General features: G+C 44.4%; 2 protein-coding genes across 8 annotated transcripts in view; one reads left to right on the forward strand and one right to left on the reverse strand.

Annotated features, from left to right (window-relative positions):
* Window positions 1-5,506, reverse strand: part of LOC139572740 (RUN domain-containing protein 3B-like) — a 19,165-nt gene extending 13,659 nt beyond the window's left edge. The window contains exon 1 of the mRNA XM_071395474.1: window positions 5,257-5,506. Coding sequence (XP_071251575.1) covers window positions 5,257-5,351 — 95 coding nt within the window. The 5' untranslated portion in view covers window positions 5,352-5,506. The remainder of the gene's footprint in view (window positions 1-5,256) is intronic.
* A 9,358-nt stretch (window positions 5,507-14,864) lies between these two features.
* The window catches only part of LOC139572745 (ATP-dependent translocase ABCB1-like), a 31,794-nt gene continuing 21,658 nt past the window's right edge, over window positions 14,865-25,000 (forward strand). The window contains exons 1-7 of one of the 7 annotated variants that reach the window (XM_071395487.1): window positions 14,865-15,034; window positions 15,524-15,593; window positions 15,803-15,896; window positions 17,787-17,943; window positions 18,540-18,588; window positions 23,868-24,059; window positions 24,961-25,000. The exon at window positions 24,961-25,000 is cut by the window's right edge and continues 132 nt beyond it. In XM_071395487.1, coding sequence (XP_071251588.1) covers window positions 15,532-15,593; window positions 15,803-15,896; window positions 17,787-17,943; window positions 18,540-18,588; window positions 23,868-24,059; window positions 24,961-25,000 — 594 coding nt within the window. In that variant the 5' untranslated portion in view covers window positions 14,865-15,034; window positions 15,524-15,531. Of the gene's footprint in view, window positions 15,035-15,523; window positions 15,606-15,802; window positions 15,897-17,786; window positions 17,944-18,539; window positions 18,589-23,867; window positions 24,060-24,960 lie in introns of those variants that run through there. The other 6 variants (XM_071395481.1, XM_071395483.1, XM_071395482.1 and 3 more) reach the window with 6 other exon arrangements.

Below are 25,000 nucleotides of genomic sequence, written 5' to 3' on the forward strand. Positions count from 1 at the left end.
CTTCTGCACAGATTCTGTCAGACCTGGGCCCTGACAGTAAATCTCAGTAAGACAAAAATAATGGTGTTCAAAAAAAAGGTCCAGTCGCCAGGACCACAAATACCAATTCCATCTAGACACCACTTCCCTAGAGCACACAAAAAAAACTATGCATACCTTGGCCTAAACATCAGCGCCACAGGTAGCTTCCACAAATCTGTGAACGAGCTCAGAGACAAGGCAAGAAGGGCCTTCTATGCCATCAAAAGGAACACAAAATTCAACATACCAATTAGGATCTGGCTAAAAATACTTGAATCAGTTATTGAACCCATTGCCCTTTATGGTTGTGAGGTCTTGGGTCTGCTCACCAACCAAGAATTCACTAAATGGGACAAACACCAAGTTGAGACTCTGCATGCAGAATTCTGCAAATATTTCCTCAGTGTACAACGTAAAACACCAAATAATGCATGCACAGCAGAACTAGGCCGATACCCGCTAATGATCAAAATCCAGAAAAGAGACGAATGAAGCGATTCCCAAACCTTCCATAACAAAGCAATCACCTACAGAGAGATGAACCTGGAGAAGAGTCCCCTAAGCAAGCTGGACCTGTTCACAAATACAAACAGACCCCCAGGACAGCAACACAATTAGACCCAACCAAATCACGAGAAAACAAAAAGATAATTATTTCCAATGTGTCAAGTAATTAATCAAAAAATAGAGCAAACTAGAATGCTATTTGGCCCTAAACAGAGTACACAGTGGTAGAATACCTGACCACTGTGACCGACCCAAACTTAAGCAAAGCTTTGACTATGTACAGACTCAGTGAGCATAGCCTTGCTGTTGAGAAAGGCCACTGAAGGCAGACCTGGCTCTCAAGAGAAGACATGCTACAGTGGGGAGAACAAGTATTTGATACACTGCCGATTTTGCAGGTTTTCCTACTTACAAAGCATGTAGAGGTCTGTAATTTTTTATCATAGGTACACTTCAACTGTGAGAGACGGAATCTAAAACAAAAATCCAGAGAATCACATTGTATGATTTAAGTAATTAATTTGCATTTTATTGCATGACATAAGTATTTGATCACCTACCAACCAGTAAGAATTCCAGCTCTCACAGACCTGTTAGTTTTTCTTTAAGAAGCCCTCCTGTTCTCAACTCATTACCTGTATTAACCGCACCTGTTTGAACTCGTTACTTGTGTAAAAGACATCTGTCCACACACTCAATCAAACAGACTCCAACTTCTCCACAACGGCCAAGACCAGGGAATTGTGTAAGGACATCAGGGCTAACATTGTAGACCTGCACAAGGCTGGGATGGGCTACAGGACAATAGGCAAGCAGCTTGGTGAGAAGGCAACAACTGTTGGTGCAATTATTAGAAAATGGAAGAAGTTCAAGATGACGGTCAATCACCCTCGGTCTGGGGCTCCATGCAAGATCTCACCTCGTGGGGCATCAATGATCATGAGGAAGGTGAGGGATCAGCCCAGAACTACACGGCAGGACCTGGTCAATGACCTGAAGAGAGCTGGGACCACAGTCTCAAAGAAAACCATTAGTAACACACTACGCTGTCATCGATTAAAATCCTGCAGCGCACGCAAGGTCCCCCTGCTCAAGCCAGCGCATGTCCAGGCCCGTCTGAAGTTTGCCAATGACCATCTGGATGATCCAGAGGAGGAATGGGAGAAGGTCATGTGGTCTGATAAAAGCGGTTACGGTTGTCCTTATACATCTCCCCCCCCATCAGTGATTAGAAATGACAGTTCCCAGAGCATGTTAGATGACTTTCAAAAAGAATTGTCACATGCTTTGTAAACAACAGGTGTAGACTAACAGTGAAATGCTTACTGACGGGCCCTTCTCAACAATGCAGAAATATATTTTTTTTATAGAAAAAAATAACACAAGGAATAAGGATAACTTGGCTATATACACGGGGTACCAGTACTGAGTGGATGTTCAGGGGTACGAGGTAATGGAGTTCGATATGTATAGGTAGGTATAAAGTGACTAGGCAACAAAATAGATAACAGTAGCAGCAGTGTAGTTAGTGCAAAAAGGGTCAATGCAGATAGTTAAATAGTTAACCAATAGCTACCCAGACCAACTATTTAGTGGTCTTATGGCTTGGAGTTAGAAGCTGTTCAGGGTTCTGTTGGTTCCAGACTTGGTGCATCGGTACCACTTGCCATGCGTTAGCAGAAAGAACAGTCTATGACTTGGGTGGCTGGAGTCTGACCATTTTTAAGGCCTTCCTCAGACACTGCCTGGTATAGAGGGTCTAGATGGCAGGGAGCTCATCCCCAGGGAGGAACTGGGCCTTACGCACTACCCTAGCGCCTTCCGGTTGGACGTCAAGCAGTTACCACACCAAGTGGTGATGCAGTCAGTCAAGATGCTCTCAATGGTGCAGCTGTAGAACCTTGAGGATCGGAGATCCCATGACGAATCTTTTCAGCCTCCTGAGGGGAAGAGGCGTTGTTGTGCCTTCTTCACGACTGTATTGGTGTGTGTGGACCATGATAATTCCTTAGTGATGAGGACACAGAGGAACTTCACAGCCTTGTCTGCATATTAAAATCAATGAAACCAATAAACTGTATCTATTCATGTTCTGCAGCAGTGGTTGATTGGATCTGAACTCATTCCAAAGGATTTATATTTTCATTATTCAGATCATTGGTTTAGGTGGAGTCGGTCCTGATGACCCAAAGCGATTATTAAGACTAGAGCAGTTGCTCACTATAAACTAACATATATTGAACCCAAGTGCTCTAAATACATCAACTAAGAGTTTGAGAACTTGGGACTATAAGGTTCTATCTGCAAAATGATGATTCTGAGATAATTGGCTTTAAAGTTCCAACCCCTCATTGGTTTGAAAGGTGTCAGCGATCTTTATCTTGTATTCTGTTGCACTTAACATAAATTGGGGTATTTAGACTACTGTATAGGTATAGAACATTGAACAGAACAAGGCTATGTCAATAACTCAATCTGGACAAAATGTAGATAGAACCTTATAGTCCCAAGCTCTTGATTTAGCTCACTGAGAAAGCCTAGGCATTAGCTTAGTGAGCTAACAGGAGTCTTTGGGAATCAGGCAAGGTTACTCACCACGTGAGCATAGTTCACCAAACCAACTAAATAATATCACAAGAACTGCACATAAAATGTTTTAGAAAAAAAGTGACATTCCTGGAGAAAACACTGACAATGAGGTTGTGAAAAGCCACTCCAGAAAGGGAAAACAAAGGCTGATAACTCTTCTGTTGTGGTTTCCTCACCTGTCACCAACCATGGCTTGGAGATGATACACCACCTCGCCATGAAAATAAACCTCAGCCCTGGAGACATGTGAGTACAATGCCCACTCCCTGCTTTCTGACACCAGTGATCTTTAATGGTGATACACCACCTCGTCATGAAAATAAACCCCAGCCCTGGAGACATGTGAGTACAATGCCCACTCCCAGCTTTCTGACACCAGTGATCTTTAATGGTGATACACCACCTCGTCATGAAAATAAACCCCAGCCCTGGAGACATGTGAGTACAATGCCCACTCCCTGCTTTCTGACACCAGTGATCTTTAATGGTGATACACCACCTCGTCATGAAAATAAACCCCAGCCCTGGAGACATGTGAGTACAATGCCCACTCCCTGCTTTCTGACACCAGTGATCTTTAATGGTGATACACCACCTCGTCATGAAAATAAACCCCAGCCCTGGAGACATGTGAGTACAATGCCCACTCCCTGCTTTCTGACACCAGTGATCTTTAATGGTGATACACCAGTGGTCATGAAAATAAACCCCAGCCCTGGAGACATGTGAGTACAATGCCCACTCCCTGCTTTCTGACACCAGTGATCTTTAATGGTGATACACCACCTCGCCATGAAAATAAACCCCAGCCCTGGAGACATGTGAGTACAATGCCCACTCCCTGCTTTCTGACACCAGTGATCTTTAATGGTGATACACCAGTGGTCATGAAAATAAACCCCAGTCCTGGAGACATGTGAGTACAATGCCCACTCCCTGCTTTCTGACACCAGTGATCTTTAATGGTGATACACCACCTCGCCATGAAAATAAACCCCAGCCCTGGAGACATGTGAGTACAATGCCCACTCCCTGCTTTCTGACACCAGTGATCTTTAATGGTGATACACCACCTCGCCATGAAAATAAACCCCAGCCCTGGAGACATGTGAATACAATGCCCACTCCCTGCTTTCTGACACCAGTGATCTTTAATGGTGATACACCACCTCGCCATGAAAATAAACCCCAGCCCTGGAGACATGTGAGTACAATGCCCACTCCCTGCTTTCTGACACCAGTGATCTTTAATGGTGATACACCAGTGGTCATGAAAATAAACCCCAGCCCTGGAGACATGTGAGTACAATGCCCACTCCCTGCTTTCTGACACCAGTGATCTTTAATGGTGATACACCAGTGGTCATGTGTTGGAGCAGCAAAAAGGGGCTCATGTGTCTACTGATTGAGTGGGAGTATGTAGCATATATCTCATCTACCCAATCTCTCTCTTCACTAGAACCACAGGGGGCATACGGCTGGGTCTGATAGAGCTATACTTGATAGGGCGTTCAACAGCATGATGTTATTCACAGAGAACGACATCACTATAGCTAACACACACACACACACACACTTTCGTATAATGCACATGTGTGAAATAGGAGAAATATAAGCACCCACCAAACTATTATTATTTATACTGTTCGAAGAGCATGAAACTTCAGATTAACAATTAAGAGAATCATCACACATTGCACAGTTCCGTGCCAATTCATAGCTGTGTGTTGAATTACCTTCGTTCATGTGAAATCTATAGACTACACCGGTATTGAGTTGGGCACCTAATTAATGAAGGTAACTGTGATTCCATGAATGATTAAGGCTCATAGGTGGCGGCGTGTGTGTGTGTGTGTGTGTGTGTGTGTGTGACCATTGGAGAACCCTCAGAACTAGTGCGGCGTTATAGGCTACAGTTCATGTCGATATAACACCATCAACACTAATGTAAACGCGATGCCACAGTAGCGGAACAAAGGATGGTCGGTTATGTGCGATATTTAGAAATTTAGCCAATACCACCAATTACCCTACCGTCTTCAACAGCAGCCACACACAATCACCAGTCGCATGAGAATGCGGTCATTTATCATCTCACCAATTAGTAAATTAACACAATCAAGCCGAGCATTCTTTTACCTGCAGACAGTCAGTAGATTCCTCCTCTCCACAGCTCCGCTTCTGGCAGCGTCCTGTTTGCGAGCTACATGCAGCCCCAGGCTACGTGACGCCATCCTCGCCACAGTTAGTTGTCTCCCCGGTGTAGGTGCGCAGTATTTGCTTTCCCTGTTTCTTTTAAATCAGCAGGTTGGGTTCAACAGTGCACGCCACCGCCCGCGGGCTCTATCCGCGTCACACCAGCACGCTCGATCGTTGACAGTCAACGTATAGGCGAAGAGGGAGGTGGATGAACAGAAATCACCCAGTATTTTGGGAGAGAAACAGTCACGGGGTTGTGCTAAAACGCCCAAAACAAGTGCCGGGAAGTCTGAGCGGTTTAAATTCCTGTTTAGAGCAAATTAGGCTACCGATGGTAACCTCGATGGTCTTGGGAGACGAAGAGACTTTCTATGTGTGCATCCCAATAGTATAAAAAATAAATGTATTCTCTCCTACATCTGCACCCATCTAAAAGTTTTAATGAAAATGTTTCACACCAAACATACCCTGGTCCCAGATTGGTTTGTGCTCATGTCAACTCCAGTGTTGTCATTTTTAAGCCAACATTTGGCATGCCAATTCAATAAGGAGTTATGGCATTTAGAGTTCACAAGAGAGTAGAAATAGACTGGCACCCAGGCTAGCTGAAACAAGAGAGTTCGTTTAGGTTTTGGCTACTTCCTGTACAGGCCCAGTTGCCAATTATTTAATAGAGAATGAAAGAGGACTCTAGTAGCCAAAAGGCTATATCAGCATAGGCAGCGCCCTTGAGTGCCATTTTAATGTTGTCAATTTGGTGGGACTTCCAACTTCAAGACTGTGGAAAGTCGCTGGCTGAAGCTGCAGCAACGTCAATGGCTACTGGGAGAATCATTTGAAGAATAATCATAGAGATAGATTCAGGATTTTGTATCAGTGCCATTATAGTGTCTGTGGCAGCATGGGCTGCACCATTGAGGATATCTCCATATTGAAGTAGTACATTTTATTTTTCATGACTGGCTGATCCTTCCTGATGACCAGGTTGGACATGACTCCAACAGGATCACCAGGAGGTATCAGCCGCTGTCCAGTCTTGTGGTTCTCAAATGTCAGATAGTGGGTGGTTCCGATGGCCGCTATCCATGGTGCTGAATCTGGATCTCTGCTACTAGCTCTATTTGCTGGTTTGTTTACCTTTATCATTATTTGTAAGACAAAAGCCACCGCAGGTCTAAAGTCCAACATTTACTGAACAAAAATATAAACGCAAAATGCAACAATTTTAAAGATTTTACTGAGTTACAGTTCATATAAGGAAATCAGTCAATTTAAATAAATTCATTAGGCCCTAATCTATGGATTTGATATAACTGGGCAGGGGCACAGCCATGGATGGGCCTGGGAGGGCATAGGCCCACCCACTTGGGAGCCAGGGCCACCCACTGGAGAGCCAGGCCCAGCCAATCAGAATGAGTTTTTCCCCACAAAAGGGCTTTATTACAGACAGAAATACTCCTCGGTTTCATCAGCTGTCCAGGTGGCTGGTCTCATACTAGGTGAAGAAGCTGGATGTGGAGGTCCTGGGTTGGTGTGGTTACACGTGGTCTGTGGTTGTGAGGCCGGTTGGACGTACTCAGCATGCCAATACATGCTCCCTCAAAATGTGAGACATCTGTGGCATTGCGTTGTGTGACAAAACTGCACGTTTTAGAGTGGCCTTTTATTGTCCCCAGCACAAGGTGCACCTGTGTAATGATCATGCTGTTTAATCAGCTTCTTGTTATGCCACACCTGTCAGGTGGTTGGATTATCTTGACAAAGGAAAAATGCTCACTAACATGGATGTAGACTAATGTGTGCATAAAATCTGAGATCATTTTTTGTGTATGTACAATTTCTCAGATCTTTTATTTCAGCTCATGAAACATGGGACCAACACTTTACAGGTTACGTTTATATTTTTGTTCAGTATACATAATCGATATGGTTATTGTTTTGTGTAATATATTGATGTTCAGAATGAGAATAACCTTTATTCACCAAATATAGGCTATTTATATGTACAGTAATTTGACTCGCTGAAATGGTGCTGCAACAATAAACAGAAAGCAAAGCAAGATTTTTTATATTCATTTAATCAGGCCACAGGCCACATTGAACGTGTTCGAACTGTGTTCTCTGTTATGATAGGTGTGGCAGGTAGCCTAGTGGTTAGAGTGGTGGGCTAGTAACTAAAAGGTTGCTGGTTCAATTACCTGAGCTGACAAGGTAAAATCTGTCGCTCTGCCCTTGAGGAAGGCACTTAACCCTAACTTGCCCAAAGGGTGCTGTACTACTATGGCTGACCCAGTAAAACCACACCTATCTGGTGTATGTGAGAATAAAATAAAAATGTTAGAAATTTCGGTTTTCAGGTAGATGGGGACCCCCAGTGGCCATGGAGTAAGCTGCAGCTGTTCCAATACCAGGAAAAGGGGCTGAGCTGGACCCAAGGAAAGAAACAAATATCCCAAAACTAGCCTACTTCAATAACAGCTAACTAACCAAAAATACAGTGGGTGGTCCACCCAGTTCTAACTAGTGTATTTAACAAAGTTTACCTACGGGTAGTGTATGCCCATGGGGAAACTGTCTGGTTACCCCCTTTTCCCACTATCAAACAAACACTCAAACACCATAACAAACACAATACTCACAGGTGGGGACAAAGTGACATGTAGATGCTAAACCACACAAGAGGTCTACAAACATATGGCATGTACAGAGAGATTGCTACACAAAGAGATCGAGCTCCAGAGAAAACAACTGACAGGGTTTTTAACCCAAGGGAAAAGGAACTGTGATTGGGTAGGAGAAAAGGAGCAGGTGTCTTCTGATTAGCGACTGATTGATGATTGATTGGGGAATGATGATTGTCACCTGTGAGTAGGGGAGAAGGAGAGAAAATAAATACACACAGGATACACACAGAATACTTGTATCCGTAACACCTTGATTACATTGAGACACAATCACATATGTCTATTTTTATTCATGGGAATATGAGGTGAACAGATGACCTAAATCAAACTAATTTTGAGCTGAATTCCAGGTGATTTTAGTCATTTTTTGACCAAAAACTAAAATCCCCCCCAAAAGAATATACAGTATATATTATGTCATTTTTTCCCTACAAACTTACAAAAACACTTGCTGGCTAGTTTTGCCATTTTTTCTCACACTGTGGGTTGCTCTTGCAAAATAGATTTTCAACCTCAAGGGTATTTTCTGATTGAATAAAGGTTAAACAGTCTTTATCAATCAGAATCTCTGACCCTGTTCTTCTTCCCCTGTCCCTCAGAACTGGTTGGAACTGGTTTGAGCCTGAGAAGAACCCTGAAGACTAGAATACAGACTTGCGCTCCATACCTCAGCATCTATCTCTGACCTCCTGTCTGTGTAGTCACTAGTTCTGTGGTTGACATCAGAACAAGAGAGAAAGAGCAGATCTCTCTTCCTGATTCTCAGAAAGCAAGTAAAGGGGCAAATCTGAAGTACCACAATAACAGTTGAAAGAGCTTCAGTGAATGATTCATAGATATAGAAGATTATTCAAATCCAATCACATTTTTTTTGTCACATGCGCCGAATGCAACAGGTGTAGATTTGATCTGTGAAATGCTTACTTTGAGCCCTTTCCCAACAATTCAGAGATAAAAAGGAAGAAAAATTGTATATTGTCTTTGGGATGAATTGGTGTCTGACGTTTTGATAGGGAGGAGGGACCTTATCTGACTGACTGGTAACGGATTCTTAACCTACTTTTGTGAGACACAACCTCGATCTGTCTGTAGATTGACTGAACAAACCTGGATAATTCATATATTCATCCTATAGTAAGACATCAACAACCAGGAAGTTAACCTATCCTAACATGCTTTTTGTCTCAACACCTTTTAACTCATATTTCTCCAGTGCCTATATGTTGTTTTTAGGTCAATCCTTCATTAACCGGTGACATCACTTTATGTCATCCACTTCTACTGAGTCAGCGTGTGACGGAAACCCAAGAAGTGATGTCACAGTATGACACCCCCTTTTTTATTTGGATATTGTCAATGAGTGACACTTCATGGTTCAACGTGAGAACACAGTGGTAGTTGATTGTATGGCATAAATAACCCAAGAGACTAAAACCTCTGGATAGGCCTGCAGGTTGAGACTAATGGTAAACATGTGCTTCATAACATCAACAATAAAACAAAGAAGTGGAAAAGGAGACATAGATGGAGAGCATATTATGATCGCTGAGCATATAAGCCGTGTGTGTGTGTGTGTGTGTGTGTGTGTGTGTGTGCGCGTAGAGAAGCTCCTGACTAACTGTACCTTTGGCCCACACACTTGTGTGTGTTTTATTGAATGTTGTATAACAGTATTGTTATCTGAATTGGTCTTTGACATGCACATACTCAGGGACAATAACACACACCTGTTCCTTTTAGCCCTTTTAGCCAGCCCAACACGGGGGAAGATGTCTACTGTCACTTCACTGTGTACTGACATTATCTACCAGCCCAACACGAGGGAAGATGTCTACTGTCACTTCACTGTGTACTGACATTATCTACCAGCCCAACACGAGGGAAGATGTCTACTGTCACTTCACTGTGTACTGACATTATCTACCAGCCCAACACGAGGGAAGATGTCTACTGTCACTTCACTGTGTACTGCCATTATCTACCAGCCCAACACGGGGGAAGATGTCTACTGTCACTTCACTGTGTACTGACATTATCTACCAGCCCAACACGAGGGAAGATGTCTACTGTCACTTCACTGTGTACTGACATTATCTACCAGCCCAACACGAGGGAAGATGTCTACTGTCACTTCACTGTGTACTGACATTATCTACCAGCCCAACACGAGGGAAGATGTCTACTGTCACTTCACTGTGTACTGCCATTATCTACCAGCCCAACACGAGGGAAGATGTCTACTGTCACTTCACTGTGTACTGACATTATCTACCAGCCCAACACGAGGGAAGATGTCTACTGTCACTTCACTGTGTACTGACATTATCTACCAGTCCAACACGGGGGAAAATGTCTACTGTCACTTCACTGTGTACTGACATTATCTACCAGCCCAACACGGGGGAAGATGTCTACTGTCACTTCACTGTGTACTGACATTATCTACCAGCCCAACACGGGGGAAGATGTCTACTGTCACTTCACTGTGTACTGACATTATCTACCAGCCCAACACGAGGGAAGATGTCTACTGTCACTTCACTGTGTACTGACATTATCTACCAGTCCAACACGAGGGAAGATGTCTACTGTCACTTCACTGTGTACTGACATTATCTACCAGCCCAACACGGGGGAAGATGTCTACTGTCACTTCACTGTGTACTGACATTATCTACCAGCCCAACACGAGGGAAGATGTCTACTGTCACTTCACTGTGTACTGACATTATCTACCAGCCCAACACGAGGGAAGATGTCTACTGTCACTTCACTGTGTACTGACATTATCTACCAGCCCAACACGAGGGAAGATGTCTACTGTCACTTCACTGTGTACTGACATTATCTACCAGTCCAACACGAGGGAAGATGTCTACTGTCACTTCACTGTGTACTGACATTATCTACCAGCCCAACACGAGGGAAGATGTCTACTGTCACTTCACTGTGTACTGACATTATCTACCAGCCCAACACGAGGGAAGATGTCTACTGTCACTTCACTGTGTACTGACATTATCTACCAGCCCAACACGAGGGAAGATGTCTACTGTCACTTCACTGTGTCCTGACATTATCTACCAGCCCAACACGAGGGAAGATGTCTACTGTCACTTCACTGTGTACTGACATTATCTACCAGCCCAACACGAGGGAAGATGTCTACTGTCACTTCACTGTGTACTGACATTATCTACCAGCCCAACACGGGGGAAGATGTCTACTGTCACTTCACTGTGTACTGACATTATCTACCAGCCCAACACGAGGGAAGATGTCTACTGTCACTTCACTGTGTACTGACATTATCTACCAGCCCAACACGAGGGAAGATGTCTACTGTCACTTCACTGTGTACTGACATTATCTACCAGCCCAACACGAGGGAAGATGTCTACTGTCACTTCACTGTGTACTGCCATTATCTACCAGCCCAACACGGGGGAAGATGTCTACTGTCACTTCACTGTGTACTGACATTATCTACCAGCCCAACACGAGGGAAGATGTCTACTGTCACTTCACTGTGTACTGACATTATCTACCAGCCCAACACGAGGGAAGATGTCTACTGTCACTTCACTGTGTACTGACATTATCTACCAGCCCAACACGAGGGAAGATGTCTACTGTCACTTCACTGTGTACTGCCATTATCTACCAGCCCAACACGAGGGAAGATGTCTACTGTCACTTCACTGTGTACTGACATTATCTACCAGCCCAACACGAGGGAAGATGTCTACTGTCACTTCACTGTGTACTGACATTATCTACCAGCCCAACACGAGGGAAGATGTCTACTGTCACTTCACTGTGTACTGACATTATCTACCAGCCCAACACGAGGGAAGATGTCTACTGTCACTTCACTGTGTACTGACATTATCTACCAGCCCAACACGAGGGAAGATGTCTACTGTCACTTCACTGTGTCCTGACATTATCTACCAGCCCAACACGAGGGAAGATGTCTACTGTCACTTCACTGTGTACTGACATTATCTACCAGCCCAACACGAGGGAAGATGTCTACTGTCACTTCACTGTGTACTGACATTATCTACCAGCCCAACACGAGGGAAGATGTCTACTGTCACTTCACTGTGTACTGACATTATCTACCAGTCCAACACGAGGGAAGATGTCTACTGTCACTTCACTGTGTACTGACATTATCTACCAGCCCAACACGGGGGAAGATGTCTACTGTCACTTCACTGTGTACTGACATTATCTACCAGCCCAACACGAGGGAAGATGTCTACTGTCACTTCACTGTGTACTGACATTATCTACCAGCCCAACACGAGGGAAGATGTCTACTGTCACTTCACTGTGTACTGACATTATCTACCAGCCCAACACGAGGGAAGATGTCTACTGTCACTTCACTGTGTACTGACATTATCTACCAGTCCAACACGAGGGAAGATGTCTACTGTCACTTCACTGTGTACTGACATTATCTACCAGCCCAACACGAGGGAAGATGTCTACTGTCACTTCACTGTGTACTGACATTATCTACCAGCCCAACACGAGGGAAGATGTCTACTGTCACTTCACTGTGTACTGACATTATCTACCAGCCCAACACGAGGGAAGATGTCTACTGTCACTTCACTGTGTCCTGACATTATCTACCAGCCCAACACGAGGGAAGATGTCTACTGTCACTTCACTGTGTACTGACATTATCTACCAGCCCAACACGAGGGAAGATGTCTACTGTCACTTCACTGTGTACTGACATTATCTACCAGCCCAACACGAGGGAAGATGTCTACTGTCACTTCACTGTGTACTGACATTATCTACCAGCCCAACACGAGGGAAGATGTCTACTGTCACTTCACTGTGTACTGACATTATCTACCAGTCCAACACGAGGGAAGATGTCTACTGTCACTTCACTGTGTACTGACATTATCTACCAGTCCAACACGAGGGAAGATGTCTACTGTCACTTCACTGTGTACTGACATTATCTACCAGCCCAACACGAGGGAAGATGTCTACTGTCACTTCACTGTGTACTGACAATATCTACCAGCCCAACACGAGGGAAGATGTCTACTGTCACTTCACTGTGTACTGACATTATCTACCAGCCCAACACGAGGGAAGATGTCTACTGTCACTTCACTGTGTACTGACATTATCTACCAGCCCAACACGAGGGAAGATGTCTACTGTCACTTCACTGTGTACTGACATTATCTACCAGCCCAACACGAGGGAAGATATCTACTGTCACTTCACTGTGTACTGACATTATCTACCAGCCCAACACGAGGGAAGATGTCTACTGTCACTTCACTGTGTACTGACATTATCTACCAGCCCAACACGAGGGAAGATGTCTACTGTCACTTCACTGTGTACTGACATTATCTACCAGCCCAACACGGGGGAAGATGTCTACTGTCACTTCACTGTGTACTGACATTATCTACCAGTCCAACCAGAAATTATATTCAGTCTTGGAGGACAATGGAGATTGGAATCTCAGTAGAGAAAGGTTTTCTGGTTTAGCTTGTCATTGAGATATACATTTTTTTTTTACTCCATTGTCCTTCAGTAGTTGAATATGTTGTCCGGTGTCCAGTCATTCCAGCTTGATCAATGGCCAAGAAAGGCCAGAGAGATTCTGAGGGGAAGTTAATGGTTTTATCAAAAAGAGCAACTCACTGGCCACCATACTGTCTGTCTGTGGGTATGTGAACCCTGTACCAGTCCCTGATGATGACAATGATTGACAAATGTAGAGAGGGAAATGGCAGTGTGGGAGTCTTTATCCCTTTACAATGCTACACAAGCTGACAGAACTCATTAGAACAGAGTGAAGAAGACAAAGCACTAACTCAGACTGGAGGAAAAAGAACATCATCAATGTTAATTTATAGTTGAATGAACAAGTTGAGAAAACACATCATTTTTAATTGACAGAATTTTTGCCAACGTTTTCTCAAGTTGGAGCTAAGTTTTGGCCAAGGTGTTGTTCAGGTAACACTTAGCCCCAAAAGTTGAGTAAACAAAAAAATAGTATGTGGAACCAGTTACTTAATTAGTTGAAACAATAGATTTGTGGGGTTTCTTTTTTTTTACAGTGTGTGTTCTCAATGTAATTAATAACAGAAACTGTTTTGGCCTAAAGCTGAACAATTACAAGTAGAGGTAAGGGGCATTGGAGTGTGATAGTAACTCAATTTTTATTTTATTTAACTAGGCAAGTCATTTAAGAACATATTCGTATTTACAATGCCTGCCTACACTGGCCAAACCCAGATGATGCTGGGCCAATTGTGCACTGCCCTATGGGACTCCCAATCACGGCCAGATGTGATACAGCCTGGAATCGAACCAGGGACTGTAGTGACCCCTCTTGCACTGAGATGCAGTGCCTTTGACCACTGCACTACTCGGGAGTTTTACTATAGGCTAGTCCTAGATCATTTATAGTCATTGTTCACTCTGGGTTCTAGGCACGTCAATAGATGAAACAGTCAATAAGATGTTCATTTTGCTGAACTGGTAGGCTCTCCATTCTTTATAAGAGATTGGACATTGGTTATATGGATGCCCACTGTTGGTTCACGATGTTGTGAGAGAGAAAAATAATATAGCGGTGGTTGTCTCTCAAATAGCGGCAACATGAGATGGCCATGTCCGGTATCTAATGTAATAACAAAGACACACACTCAGCCATTACCCTATAGGTCATTGTCGCCCCCCTTAAAGCAGCTCCTGACGTCGAAGTCAAGGACAGACAGACGTTTGGTGGACATCAGAAGGTGTGATTTGAGCAGGGGCGGCACGCGGCAGTAAATGATGTCACCCCCGTGTAACTATGATATAAGAGAAGCGCTGCTGCCTCCCTTGTTTCTCTATTGGGAGAACGAAACAGAGGTAGACAAAGATAGGACAGCACCGGAGCTGGGGGGTAAGCACCGAGAGTGGACCAACTATTGTCAAAAATAGAAACGAGGGAAGAGAGAGATCCTGTGCGAGGTGGCGGGAAAGAAGCGGTGAGTTTATCTAACAACCATTATGTATTTTTAATGCGCTCGACCGGATCTTCCGTTACACTTTGTAATGTCAACTGCTTTTTCTAATAGCCTACAAGACAAGTCTAGACTATAGCCTATACTACAAAACTATTTCAAAAGTAGGCTTAATAAATATGAAGTAAACTTCTGGGGCATATTGAGGGTGTTAATTCACTACCCAGTCCAGACCATAGAAATATAATCTCATTCTAGTCCTGTGGTCAAGATATTATGAACCGGAGTCAGTATCATGCAACCAGTTCGTTGTCCTTTAAAAAATGAATGCGCACGCACGCCCATGCTGAGTTCAGCCTGTGGGTTAGCCCCTTAAATACTTTATTGCAGGTGTCAAAGTTTGTCTTTCCCCAGACTCCCAGACTCAGACGCTTAAATATCTTACCGTTATACGTCTTTGTGATCTCACCTGTACGGTTGTACCTGTCTGTATTGTGTCCTACATGCCATAAGACCCAGACATGGGCAAGAAGGACGAGATAGCGGTGGCCAAAGTCAAGATTGAGCAAAACGGAGACATTGGGTAAATATTTAGGTGCTGAGAATGTTGTCTTTGGGCGTTTGTATTTTGTCAACAATTGTTTCTATAGTCGGTATAACATCGATTTGTATTATTATTCCTTCATTGGAATTACGGTCTAGTTCCTGAGTTAACTAATTTAATAACTTTATCTGCCGTTTTTAAAGTTGAAAGATTATTATATAAAATTGATTTATAAAATGATGTTGTAGATATTCTGTTTCTTCTAGAGAGGATAAAAATGAAGAGAAAAAGGGGGGAAAGGAGAAAGAGCCAAAGATGCCGATGATTGGCGCCATAGCTCTGGTGAGTAGCCTAGACAAACTGTCACATACTTCTCCAGCTTTACACACTGTAGACTATTTATTATCAGGGCCCTGAGGTATTGTGTGTGTGTGTGTGTGTGTGTGTGTGTGTGTGTGTGTGTGTGTGTGTGTGGGTGGTTGGTTGTGCGAAGGTGTGTGCATGTGACTGTGTGCCTGCATGTGAACGTGTGCGTGCAAAGTGCTTGCATGCCTGTAAAGTTGGAACCCAGATCAGACATGAATGTGGAAATAGGGGGGGTTGGGGAGGGGTTTGTTTCCTCTGGTCACCAGCTGGGCCAGTAGAATAGCTGAAGGTTGAATTTCCTCTGTTCCCCTGTTGGACCAGTAGAATAGCTGAAGGTTGAATTTCCTCTGGTCCCCTGCTGGGCCAGTAGAATAGCTGAAGGTTTAATTTCCTCTGGTCCCCTGTTGGACCAGTAGAATAGCTGAAGGTTTAATTTCCTCTGGTCCCCTGCTGGGCCAGTAGAATAGCTGAAGGTTGCATTTCCTCTGGTCCCCTGCTGGGCCTGTAGAATAGCTGAAGGTTGAATTTCCTCTGGTCCCCTGCTGGGCCAGTAGAATAGCTGAAGGTTTAATTTCCTCTGGTCCCCTGCTGGGCCAGTAGAATAGCTGAAGGTTGCATTTCCTCTGGTCCCCTGTTGGACCAGTAGAATAGCTGAAGGTTTAATTTCCTCTGGTCCCCTGCTGGGCCAGTAGAATAGCTGAAGGTTGCATTTCCTCTGGTCCCCTGCTGGGCCTGTAGAATAGCTGAAGGTTGAATTTCCTCTGGTCCCCTGCTGGGCCAGTAGAATAGCTGAAGGTTTAATTTCCTCTGGTCCCCTGCTGGGCCAGTAGAATAGCTGAAGGTTGCATTTCCTCTGGTCTCCTGCTGGGCCAGTAGAATAGCTGAAGGTTGCATTTCCTCTGGTCCCCTGCTGGGCCAGTAGAATAGCTGAAGGTTGCATTTCCTCTGGTCCCCTGCTGGGCCAGTAGAATAGCTGAAGGTTGCATTTCCTCTGGTCCCCTGTTGGGCCTGTAGAATAGCTGAAGGTTTAATTTCCTCTGGTCCCCTGCTGGGCCAGTAGAATAGCTGAAGGTTGCATTTCCTCTGGTCCCCTGCTGGGCCAGTAGAATAGCTGATGGTTGAATTTCCTCTGGTCCCCTGCTGGGCCAGTAGAATAGCTGAAGGTTGCATTTCCTCTGGTCCCCTGCTGGGCCAGTAGAATAGCTGATGGTTGAATTTCCTCTGGTCCCCTGTTGGACCAGTAGAATAGCTGAAGGTTGCATTTCCTCTGGTCCCCTGCTGGGCCAGTAGAATAGCTGAAGGTTGCATTTCCTCTGGTCCCCTGCTGGGCCAGTAGAATAGCTGAAGGTTGAATTTCCTCTGGTCCCCTGCTGGGCCTATAGAATAGCTGAAGGTTTAATTTCCTCTGGTCCCCTGCTGGGCCAGTAGAATAGCTGAAGGTTTAATTTCCTCTGGTCCCCTGCTGGGCCAGTAGAATAGCTGAAGGTTGCATTTCCTCTGGTCTCCTGCTGGGCCAGTAGAATAGCTGAAGGTTGCATTTCCTCTGGTCCCCTGCTGGACCAGTAGAATAGCAGAATGTTAAATTTCCTCTGGTTAGGAGCCTCTACATACAAAAGTATAGAGTTCTACATACAAAATGACTCAGAGTATTCATTACCTTCATATGTTCTCTTTCTCTCTCTGCGCATCTGTCCATCTCTGTCCCCTTTCCTCTCCACTTATCCTTACCCCCCTTTAATTCTTTATCCCCTTACCTCTCCCCTGCCCCTTCTCACTCCCTTTCTCTCTCTCCTTCCCAATCTCTCACTTTCCTCATATCCCCAACCTGCCCCTCACTCTCGCTCCTCCTCCCCCATGCCTCTATAGTTCAGGTTTGCTGATGGTTGGGACAGGCTGATGATTGTGCTGGGGACCATCATGGCTATGGTTAATGGAACGGTCCTCCCTCTCATGTGTATCGTCTTTGGGGACATGACTGACAGCTTCATAGGAGACTCCATACAGACACAGAATAACTTCACCAGTGAGTCAGTCCCTACACACACACCTACACACACACAAGCATGCACGCAAACACACACACACACACACACACACACACACACACACACACACACACACACACACACACACACACACACACACACACACACACACACACACACACACACACACACACTCTTAAAGGACAACGCCACCACTTTTCAACCTCATTTTCATCTCCAACACAATACCAGTGCCTACATGTGAAAACGACGCATTTAAATTTTTTGGGGGGAAAAATATAAAGTTAAATAGTTATACCTGATGACATCATAAAAAGCTAAAACATTTTTAAAAAAACAGTGATTTTCAAACAATATGAGATTTGGGGTGATGCGGGGAGCAAGAAAATACCCTCTGGCTAGAAACTCATTGCAAGTTTTGAAAATCACAGTTTTTTGTCACAGATAACAATTTTTTTAGGACCTTTCTTCTTGTCTTTTTAACCACAGATCATATAAATAGGCTGTTTTCACATATAGACACTGGTTTGGTGTTGGAGATAATGAACATGAGGTTGAAAAGTGGTGCAATTGCCCTTTAACTGTCTAACTGTCACATCTTTTCCTGCTCTAGACATCACGTTCCCTGTTTCCAACACCACTCTGGGAGAGGAGATGACGGGGTGAGGCTAAGACTCAATGATATTTCACTTTACCAAGAAGGGAGTAGTTCCTGATCTTTGACCGGATTTATTTCAGAGGCTCTGTATCCGTGAGTCCGCAAATTCTCACAGTATCTCACGGGAACTTGGACTTAATCTATTTTCATAACCTAGACAGGGTGAACTGCATAGTTAAAGGGCAATTCCACCACTTTTCAACCTCCTATTCATTATCTCCAGCACCATACCAGTGTCTACATGCGGAAATTATTCAGACCCCTTGACTTTTCCCACATTTTGTTACGTTACAGGCTTATTCTAAAATTGATGAAATCGTTTTTTTCCTCTCATCAGTCTACACACAATACCCCATAAGGACAAAGAAAAAATTGTTTTTAGAAATGTTTGCTAATTTATTAAAAAAATTCAACTGAAATATCACATTCACATAAGTATTCAGACCATTTACTCAGGACTTTGTTGAAGCACCTTTGAAAATGATTACAGCTTCAAGTCTTCTTGGGTATGACGTTACAAGCTTGGGGAGTTTCTCCCATTCTTCTCTGCAGATCCTCTAAAGCTCTGTCAGATTGGATGGGGAGCGTTGCTGCACAGCTATTTTCAGGTCTCTCCAGAGACGTTTGATCGCGTTCAAGTCCGGGCTCTGGCTTGGCCACTCAAGGACATTCAGAGACTTGTCCCGAAGCCACTCCTGCGTTGTCTTGGCTGTGTGCTTAGGGTCGTTGTCATGTTGGAAGGGGAATCTTCGCCCCAGTCTGAGGTCCTGAGCGCTCTGGAGCAGGTTTTCATCAAGGATCTCTCTGTAATTTGCTCTGTCATCTTTGCCTCAATCCTGACTAGTCTCCCAGTCCCTGCTGCTGAAAAACATCCCCACAGCATGATGCTGCCACCACCATGCTTCACCGTAGGGATGGTGCCAGGTTTCCTCCAGACGTGACGCTTGGCATTCAGGCCAAAGTGTTCAATCTTGGTTACATCAAATCAAATCAAATTTGTCACATACGCTGAATATGTACATGTAGGTAGAGTTATTAAAGTGACTATGCATAGATAATAACAGAGAGTAGCAGCAGCGTAGAGTGAGGGGAGGGGGTAATGCAAATAGTCTGGGTAGCCATCTGATTAGCTGTTCAGGAGTCTTATGGCTTGGTGGTAGAAGCTGTTTAAAAGCCTCTTGGAGCTAGACTTGGCGCTCCAGTACCGCTTGCCGTGCAGTAGCAGAGAGAACAGTCTATGACTAGGGTGGCTGGAGTTTTTGACAATTTTTAGGGCCTTCCTCTGACACCGCCTGGTGTAGACTGGGACTTACGAAAGCTAAGGCTGGCTTTTTCAAACAGAAATTTGCATCCTGTAGCACTAATTCCAGAAGGTTTTGGGACACTGTAAAGTCCATGGAGAATAAGAGCACCTCCTCCCAGCTTCCCACTGCACTGAGGCTAGGAAACACTGTCACCACCGATAAATCTACAATAATCGATCATTTCAATAAGCATTTTTCTACGGCTAGCCCTGCTTTCCACCTGGCTACCCCTACCCTGGCCAACAGCTCTGCACCCCCTGCAGCAACTTGCTCAACCCCCCCCCCCCTTGCTTCTCCTTCACCCAAATCCAGACAGCTGATGTTCTGAAAGAGCTGCAAAATCTGGATCCCTACAAATTAGCTGGGCTAGACAATCTGGACCCTCTCTTTCTAAAATTATCCGCAGAAATTGTTGCAACCCCTATTACTAGCCTGTTCAACTTCTCTTTTGTATCGTCTGAGATCCCCAAAGATTGGAAAGCTTCCATGGTCATCCCCCTCTTCAAAGGGGGAGACACTCTAGACCCAAACTGTTATAGATCTATATCCATCCTGCCCTGCCTTTCTAAAATCTTCGAAAGCCAAGTTAACAAACAGATCACCAACCATTTTGAATCCCACCGTACCTTCTCCACTATGCAATCTGGTTTCTGAGCTGGTCATGGGTGCACCTCAGCCACGCTCAAGGTCCTAAACGATATCATAACCGCCATTGATAAAAGACAGCCGTCTTCATCGACCTGGCCAAGACTTTCGACTCTGTCAATCATCGCATTCTTATCGGCAGACTCAATAGCCTTGGTTTCTCAAATGACTGCCTCACCTGGTTCACCAACTACTTCTCAGATAGAGTTCAGTGTGTCAAATCGGAGGGCCTGTTGTCCGGACCTCTGCAGTCTCTATGGGGGTGCCACAGGGTTCAATTCTCGGGCCGACTCTTTTCTCTGTATATATCAATGATGTCGCTCTTGCTGCTGGTGATTCTCTGATCCACCTCTATGCAGACGACACCATTCTGTATACCTCTGGCCCTTCTTTGGACACTGTGTTAACAAACCTCTAAACGAGCTTAAATGCCATACAACACTCCTTCCGAGGCCTCCAACTGCTTTTAAATGCTAGTAAAACTAAATGCATGCTCTTCAACCGATTGCTGCCCACACCCACCCGCCCGACTAGCATCACTGCTCTGGACAGTTCTGACTTAGAATATGTGGACAACTACAAATACCTAGGTGTCTGGTTAGACTGTAAACTCTCCTTCCAGACTCATATTAAGCATCTCCAATTCAAAATTAAATCTAGAATCGGCTTCCTATTTCGCAACAAAACATCCTTCACTCATGCTGCCAAACATACCCTCGTAAAACTGACTATCCTACCGATCCTTAACTTCAGCGATGTCATTTACAAAATAACCTCCAACACTCTACTCAGCAAACTGGATGTAGTCTATCACAGTGCCATCCATTTTGTCACCAAAACCCCAAATACTACCCACCACTGCGACCTGTATTCTCTCATTGGCTGGCCCTTGCTACATATTCGTCGCCAAATCCACTGGCTCCAGGTCATCTATAAGTCTTTCCTAGGTAAAGCCCTGCCTTATCGCAGCTCACTGGTCACTATAGCAACACCCACCTCTAGCACGCGCTCCAGCAGGTATATTTCGCTGGTCATCCCCAAAGCCAACACTTCCTTTGGCCGCCTTTCCTTCCAGTTCTCTGCTGCCAATGACTGGAACGAATTGCAAAAATCACTGAAGCTGGAGACTTAAATCTCCCTCTCTAACTTTAAGCATCAGCTGTCAGAGCAGCTTACCGATCACTGTACCTGTACACAGCCAATCTGTAAATAGCACACCCAACTACCACACCCACTGTCATCCCCATATTGTTATTTATCTTCTTGCTCTTTTGCACCCCAGTATCTCTACTTGCACATCATCATCTGCACATTTATCACTCTAGTATTAATGCTAAATTGTAATTATTTCACCTCTATGACCTATTTATTGCCTTACCTCCCTAATCTTTTACATTCGCACACACTGTACATATATTTTTCTATTGTGTTATTGACTGTATGTTTGTTTATGTGTAACTCTGTGTTGTTGTTTTTGTTGCACTGCTTTGCTTTCTCTTGGCCAGGTCGCAGTTGTAAATGAGAACTTGTTCTCGTCTGGCCTACCTGGTTAAATAAAGGTGAAATAAAACTTTTAAAAAGAGGTCCTGGATGGCAGGAGCTTGGCCCCGGGGATGTACTGGGCCGTACACACTACCCTCTACAAGGCCTTGCGGTCGGAGGCCGAGCAGTTGCCATGCCAGGCAGTGATGCAGACCAGAGAATCTTGTTTCTCATGGTCTTAGAGTCTTTAGGTGCCTTTTGGCAAACCAAACTGCAAGTGGGCTGTCATGTGCCTTTTACTGAGGAGTGGCTTCCGTCTGGCCACTCTACCATAAAGGTCTGATTGGTGGAGTGCTGCAGAGATGGTTGTCCTTCTGGAAGGTTCTCCCAACTCCACAGAGGAACTCTAGAGCTCTGTCAGAGTGACCACCTCCCTGACCAAGGCCCTTCTCCCCCGATTGCTCAGTTTGGCCAGGCGGCCCGCTCTAGGAAGAGTCTTGGTGGTTCCAAACTTCTTCCATTTAAGAATGATCGAGGCCACCATCTTCTTGAGGACCTTCAATGCTGCAGAAATGTTTTGGTACCCTTCCCCAGGTCTGTGCCTCAACAAAATCCTGTCTCGGAACTCTACGGACAATTCCTTTGACCTCATGGCTTGGTTTTTCCTCTGACATGCACTGTCAACTGTGGGACCTTATATAGACAGGTGTGGGCCTTTCCAAATCATGTCCAATCAATTGAATTTACCTCAAGTGGACTCCAATCAAGTTGTAGAAACATCTCAAGAATGATCAATGGAAACAGGATGCACCTGAGCTTAATTTCGAGTCTCATAGCAAAGGGTCTGAATACTTATGTAAATAAGGTATTTCTGTTTTTTTAATATATTTTTTTATAAATTTGCAATAATAAAAAAAAAAACAGTTTTAGCTTAGTCATTATGGGGTATTGTGTGTAGATTGCTGAGGAATTTTCTTTTTTAACATATTTTAGAATAAGGCTGTAAAGTAACAAAACGTGGAAAAAGTCAAGGGGTCTGAATACTTTCCAAAGGCACTGTATGTGAAAACAGTGTTAAACACAATGAGATGAAGCGGTGACGCGGGGAGCCACTCCCCCCGGGCATGAAACTCGTTGCAGGTTTTGAAAATCACTGTTTTTACTTTTAATTATATTAATTGTAAGGATTGACGCCTGGGACGAGAAGCAGGTACAGGGAGTGAACATTTAATTAACCACGAACATGGAACAGGACAGGACAGCGTCTGGACAGGAACACACAACGACATTATTGCAGACACAGGGAACACACGGGGAAGCAGACAGTTATAGACGGGGCAATCAACAAAGGGAAGGAGTCCAGGTGAGTCCAATGAGCGCTGCTGCGCATAATGAGCGCCAGACAGGGAGAGCGGGAGCAGGCGTGACATTAATGATGTCATAAGGTAGGATTGTGTGGGACCTTTTATTTTGAACCACAGAACGTTGAAACACACATATTTCAGATATGTGAACAGATACAGAGCCTCAGAATTTAAAGATCCGGTCCCAGATAAGGAGCTACTTCCCTATAAAATAAATTGTAATGTCAAATGGCATTTTCAAGAGATCACCTTTACCTCTCTGCCTTTGTGCCTCAGTCCCCTTGCTATTTACTCCATAATGGATGGTATTTTGTATAGATTTATATGTATAAATTCACCTGCGTAATGTAAACACACATACCGTCATGTTTACAAAGTCATTATTCCCTAAGATGTACCCCTGTGCCCCAATTATCTCCAAACCATCATTAAGGTTTTGTATGTCTGGATGTGTGTGTGTGTTGACCAGCCGTATGTCTGTATTCCAGCCATGCTATCTACTACTCTATAATGGGTGCGGTGGTGTTGGTAGCAGCCTACATGCAGGTGGCCTTCTGGACCCTGGCCGCAGGCAGGCAGGTCAAACGCCTCAGGAAGCTCTTCTTCCACTGCATCATGCAGCAGGAGATCGGCTGGTTCGACGTCAACGAGACGGGAGAACTCAACACCCGCCTAACAGAGTGAGGAGCTCCTATAGGAATGGATTGGCGTTTATAGGGGAAGGTGTTTTACATTGCTACCATCTGGATGTAGCTTCAGGGTTTAAACAGCCCTGTTCAATCAAATATGGGGAGTGTGCACATAATGGATGGTGATGGGGCTGAGCTGGACCCAAGGAAAGAAAGAATAATAATCAAAAACACCCCTAAACTAGACTAGCCTACTTCAATAACAGCTAACTAACTAACCAAAAATACAGTGGGTGGTCCGCCCAGTTCTAACTAGTGTATTTAACAAAGTTGACCTACGGGTAGTGTATGCCCATGGGCGTCTTATCTTGGTTACCCCCTTTTCCCACCATCAAACAAACACTCACACACCATAACCAAAACAATACTCACAGGTGGGGACAAAGTGACATGTATCCTAAACCACACAAGAGGTCTACAAACATATGGCATGTACAGAGAGATTGCTACACAAAGAGATCGAGCTCTAGAGAAAACAACTGACAGGGTTTTTAAACCAAGGGAAAGGGACTGTGATTGGGTAGGAGAAAAGGAGCAGGTGTCTTCTGATTAGCGACTGATTGATGACTGATTGGGGAATGATGATTGTCACCTGTGAGTAGGGGAGAAGGAGAGAAAAGAAATACACACAGGATACACACAGAATACTTGTATCTGTAACAGTGAGTGTATTTGTGTGTGAGTGGATGTGTGTGTGTGTATGAGTGTGTGTGTGTATATGTGTGTGTGTGTGTGTGTGTGTGTGTGTGTGTGTGTGTGTGTGTGTGTGTGTGTGTGTGTGTGTGTGTGTGTGTGTGTGTGTGTGTGTGTGTGTGTGTGTGTGTGTGTGTGTGTGTGTGGGAGTGTGTGTGTGTGTGTATGTGTTTTATTCTGTATTTCCTCCCCTCCACAGTGACATCTATAAGATCAACGAGGGGATAGGTGACAAGGTG

The sequence above is a fragment of the Salvelinus alpinus genome, chromosome 4 (genome assembly GCF_045679555.1).
Source record: "Salvelinus alpinus chromosome 4, SLU_Salpinus.1, whole genome shotgun sequence".
Classification (NCBI taxonomy): Eukaryota; Metazoa; Chordata; class Actinopteri; order Salmoniformes; family Salmonidae; genus Salvelinus; species Salvelinus alpinus.